Source organism: Etheostoma spectabile, chromosome 15 (genome assembly GCF_008692095.1).
Source record: "Etheostoma spectabile isolate EspeVRDwgs_2016 chromosome 15, UIUC_Espe_1.0, whole genome shotgun sequence".
Lineage (NCBI taxonomy): Eukaryota > Metazoa > Chordata > Actinopteri > Perciformes > Percidae > Etheostoma > Etheostoma spectabile.
Genome location: NC_045747.1, coordinates 1,652,654 through 1,656,640, shown reverse-complemented (window position 1 = coordinate 1,656,640; position 3,987 = coordinate 1,652,654). Strand labels below are relative to the sequence as shown.

Sequence of the window (3,987 nt, the reverse complement as noted above, 5' to 3'; positions counted from 1 at the left end):
GCTAGAGAGAGAACAGAGAGAGAGCGGTGCTGCTAACGTTAGTTATCACATTTCTTTCTTTTTTTTGGGGGGGGAAAAGTAAAACTTTTGTCAACTTCAAAAAGATGCCCTGAGCTTGAGGAAAAAAAAGTTGGCAGTAGCATTTAAAATAAGCACTCAGAACTTTTTTTGAAAACACGGTTTACTCCATAGGATTAAAATGTAAAACAGACGATGTCAGCCATAAAAAAGACACCAAGTGAACATGGACTAAAATTGCGAAACCCTGTCCGTCTGACAGCAGACTCAATCAAACACGGGTACATATTTGAGAGGATCAACAGGTTATATCTGTAGCTGAATATACACTAGCAGCGCAAATCTGATGTGTCCAAAACAAGCAAGTATAAACACCGTTTACACCATGACTAAAAAACAGATTTCAGCTGAAAGGGTAGATCCAGCCGAAGGGTTTGGGGCTGGTTTGGAGCTAGCTCTAGTGTCCGTCTCACGCTGTCTTCTTGCGTAGCACAAAGTAAATGATGGAGGAGATGAACGTGATAGCGAAGGAGATCCACGCCAGGATGTAGCAGTGACCATACCAACCGGCGCTCTCGTCCAGGTGGAAGCGGTCTGTGTAGATGGAGGCTGCGATCATGATGCACAGGCCTGGAGGAGAGGAAACGAGGACACATCAGTGAGGGGGTAGAGAAAGAGACAAACGAAGGGTTAGGGTTAGGGTTAGGTGAGGATACAGAGTAAAGGCAGGGAAGAAAGACGAGACTTAAAATGTCATAATGCAAATGTTAGGCCTTAAAAAGTCTGAAATTCTTTAAGAAAAAGTCTCAAATTCGCTGACGTTTCGTGTTCTAGGACTTAAATTATTTTAAACAGGTCTTCATTTTCCAACGTCCATATAACGCTACCTCTAATGATCTTTTTTTAAATCCCGTGGTGTTCTTTTTATGCTAGTCCAAATATACTATCGCTGTGTTATGACTAAAAATGAGACTTATACTGTATTGCAGCCAATCAGCTTATTGGCGGGAGTCTTTTTCGGATTGTAGCACAGATATAAAACAGATTTTATTCTACAGCTATGGAGAAGTGCAAGTTTATTAATACTTGGCTTGAAAAAACTGTATTTAGGGCTTAGTTGATAAAGGTCTTAAATTTCATTCACAATGGTCTTATAAAGAGCTTAAAAAGTCTTAAATTTGACTCGGTGAAACCAGCAGAAACTCTGGAAAGAGGGATGAGAGAGGGAAATAAGCAACAAAACAAAGCTACTCACAGGCCAGGAGCTGAAAGATGCCGGAGATGGTGAACCTCTGTCCTTTCTGGAGGGTGAAGAGCTGAGCCACGAACACAAAGATGCCCAGGCCGGAGAATATACACGCTAGCACTGAGCTGGCCTGCACTGCCTGGAGGTAATCTGCAGAGGGAGACAGAGACACCAACACAATGATGGGATGGGATGGGACAGGATGGGGAGGGTATCCTAAAGATATGCAAAACATCATGCTTGACACACCCAGGACATGCCGTAACGCTGTATTTCTGTAAGAATCTGGTCAGACAGTTGCTCAGTGGCAGGAATGTTATGTTCACACACTGCGAGGATTTTCAAACGCCATGGAAAGACAAACAATAGCGCTGTGTGTATATCAGAGTTTAGCCAAAACTACCGTATACCCCATACCTATGCATCAACTTACATAATGCTCAGGAGATAAACACCAGTCATTACTTTCAGTTATTGCTACACAATCTTGATCTCTTTGTTATATGGAAGCATCATTTTAGAACATAATATGTAATATAATGCCTTTTTTTTCATTATAAACATGTACAATGAGATTAAAAGCAAATAAAATAAGTAGTGCAAAAAAGGTGTTGGGGGGTAAGGTGCACAGTTGAGACACTATATATATATATATATATACATATATGTAAAATAAGTGGTTTTATATAAATTTTGCTATGCAGTGTGGGTTATTGCATAGTGGTGATCATATGTAATGAGTGATAGGTATTGGCCAATGTTATGATATTGCACAGTATACAGATATTGCACAGTAATGGAATTGCACAGTAATTATCAATGTTGGCATTAAATATTAAATATTGCACAATAGTGAGTAGAAGAAAGTCCGGGGGTTTGGGGGGGTTAGACTGTGAAGTCTGTGAAGTCCGTGCATGTGTGAGTTCAGAGCGGTTATGGCTTTTGCGGGGGAAAAAAGCCATAACTTAATATAATATAATTGTGGAGGTATACTGGTCTTAATTTGCAATGCAAAAATAACAATTTGGGTAACTGCAAACCCATTGTGTGTCCCCAATCCATCCACATGCACATGTTCTGGGTGAATGTCAGAATAAATTAAATGCTACAAAATGAGATTCTAGCTGCATGTTTGTACAAGATACCAATTTCATATACATTTTTAGTTTAGATGTGTAGACAAAGGTAAAGTCAGACACCAGTCAGGATGGAACAATATTTGAATCAAATCAGGTGGGATCAAATCTGACCAACTCACACCCACACAGGCCTGAAAACGCCATTTTTGAGCTTTTAACTCTCAATAAATAATACCAAAAGAATTATTTTATAATTTTAATCTTGGTCATTAAAGCATAATTATTCAATATTCTAGAGAAATGTTTGACATTTGAAAAAAATGCAGTTATTATAGCCACTGGTGTAGAAAATCAATCAAACATTGTCGGCAGACCCTGGGTTTTACTGAGGACTAAATATGACTTTGAGTGTTGTACACATCCTCATAATGGCTTCTTTGCAGCGTGGGCATCGTGTCTGGCTTACCCTCTGGGTAGTGTGAACCTGTGGGAAGAGCGGTGTAGTTCCACACTCCGTTATGAAGTATCCACCGGGCCCACACATCAGTGGACACAGTTTCAGTCATCCACCAGGCCTGAGGGGAAAGGGCAGAGCGACAACATTTTACCTCTGAGATCATGTTTTCAACACGGACAACCTTCCTACATGCAACAAGGAAAATGAATGAATCAGTATGAGGAGAAAGAGAGAGAAAAAGGTGGAGAATTCAAAGCAGGAATGCGTGTACACAAAGCTGCAGAGCCAGCGTGTGTGTCCACCCTGTGTTCTGACATGTATTGAGGGGGAGCTGAAGGCAATCAGACGGAGGAATGCTCATCCGACTGTCACCGGGGCATTCCACAGCTCTCTGGTATGCAACATTTATGACAATGTGTGTGTGTGTCTGTGTGTGCGCACCATCTGAATGCCACCTTGGCTGCAGTTTAAATGCACACACAGATGCACTCGGTGACACCGGGTGACGGCACCGTGGGCGACCCATCTGTCACCCAAATGTCATATATGTGGCCCTGAGAAGACTGTGGCCCATTGACATACAGTAAAAAAAGGAATGGCTGCCTCGAGTGATGGCCGAGGGGCGAGCAGCCAATCACTTACACGTCTTGACACTTTGTTGTCTGTCAGCGTGCTAAGAGATGCTCGTAACTCTTCAGCTCTGCAGTTCTAACGCTCAAACTATGGGGAAGGTAGGGACTATACAGGGACAATTATCCCTCGGGGCTGTGGGGAAGTGTAGAGTGCGGCACTGTGACAGGTGTGTCGTAATGAAATGCCCAGCAGTTAAAGCAAAGATGTGCTTACATTGTCAATGGTGGCCACCAGGAGGAGGATGATGCCTATAATGTGAAGGACAAAGATGCCAGCGAGGAGAATCAGCATGATGACGATGCTAGAAAGAGAGAGAGAGAGAGAGGAAACTTGTTAAACCACTTTCCACCATTTTATTATGCATATAACTGGAGGGCTAACTGTTACCCAAGCTGACAAAACAAACCCACACGGAGTAGTTTTGCAGCTTCTATAAGCAGAAAGAATCAAATATGGCCAATAACAAAGGCTCCAAACTTCCTGCCGGGTTTCGGAAAGCCAGCCATTAATCACAGCTCCAGGAACACACACACACACACACACACACACACACA

The 3,987-nt window shown here is 42.2% G+C and overlaps 1 protein-coding gene across 1 annotated transcript in view; it reads right to left on the bottom strand.

Moving 5' to 3' along the window:
- Positions 1-73: 73 nt before the first annotated feature.
- LOC116703557 (epithelial membrane protein 1) overlaps positions 74-3,987 on the bottom strand; it is a 5,518-nt gene continuing 1,604 nt past the window's right edge. Inside the window, exons 2-5 of the mRNA XM_032538357.1 lie at positions 3,647-3,734; positions 2,810-2,918; positions 1,274-1,414; positions 74-648 (exon numbers count right to left, since the gene is read on the bottom strand). Coding sequence (XP_032394248.1) covers positions 488-648; positions 1,274-1,414; positions 2,810-2,918; positions 3,647-3,724 — 489 coding nt within the window. The 5' untranslated portion in view covers positions 3,725-3,734 and the 3' untranslated portion in view covers positions 74-487. The remainder of the gene's footprint in view (positions 649-1,273; positions 1,415-2,809; positions 2,919-3,646; positions 3,735-3,987) is intronic.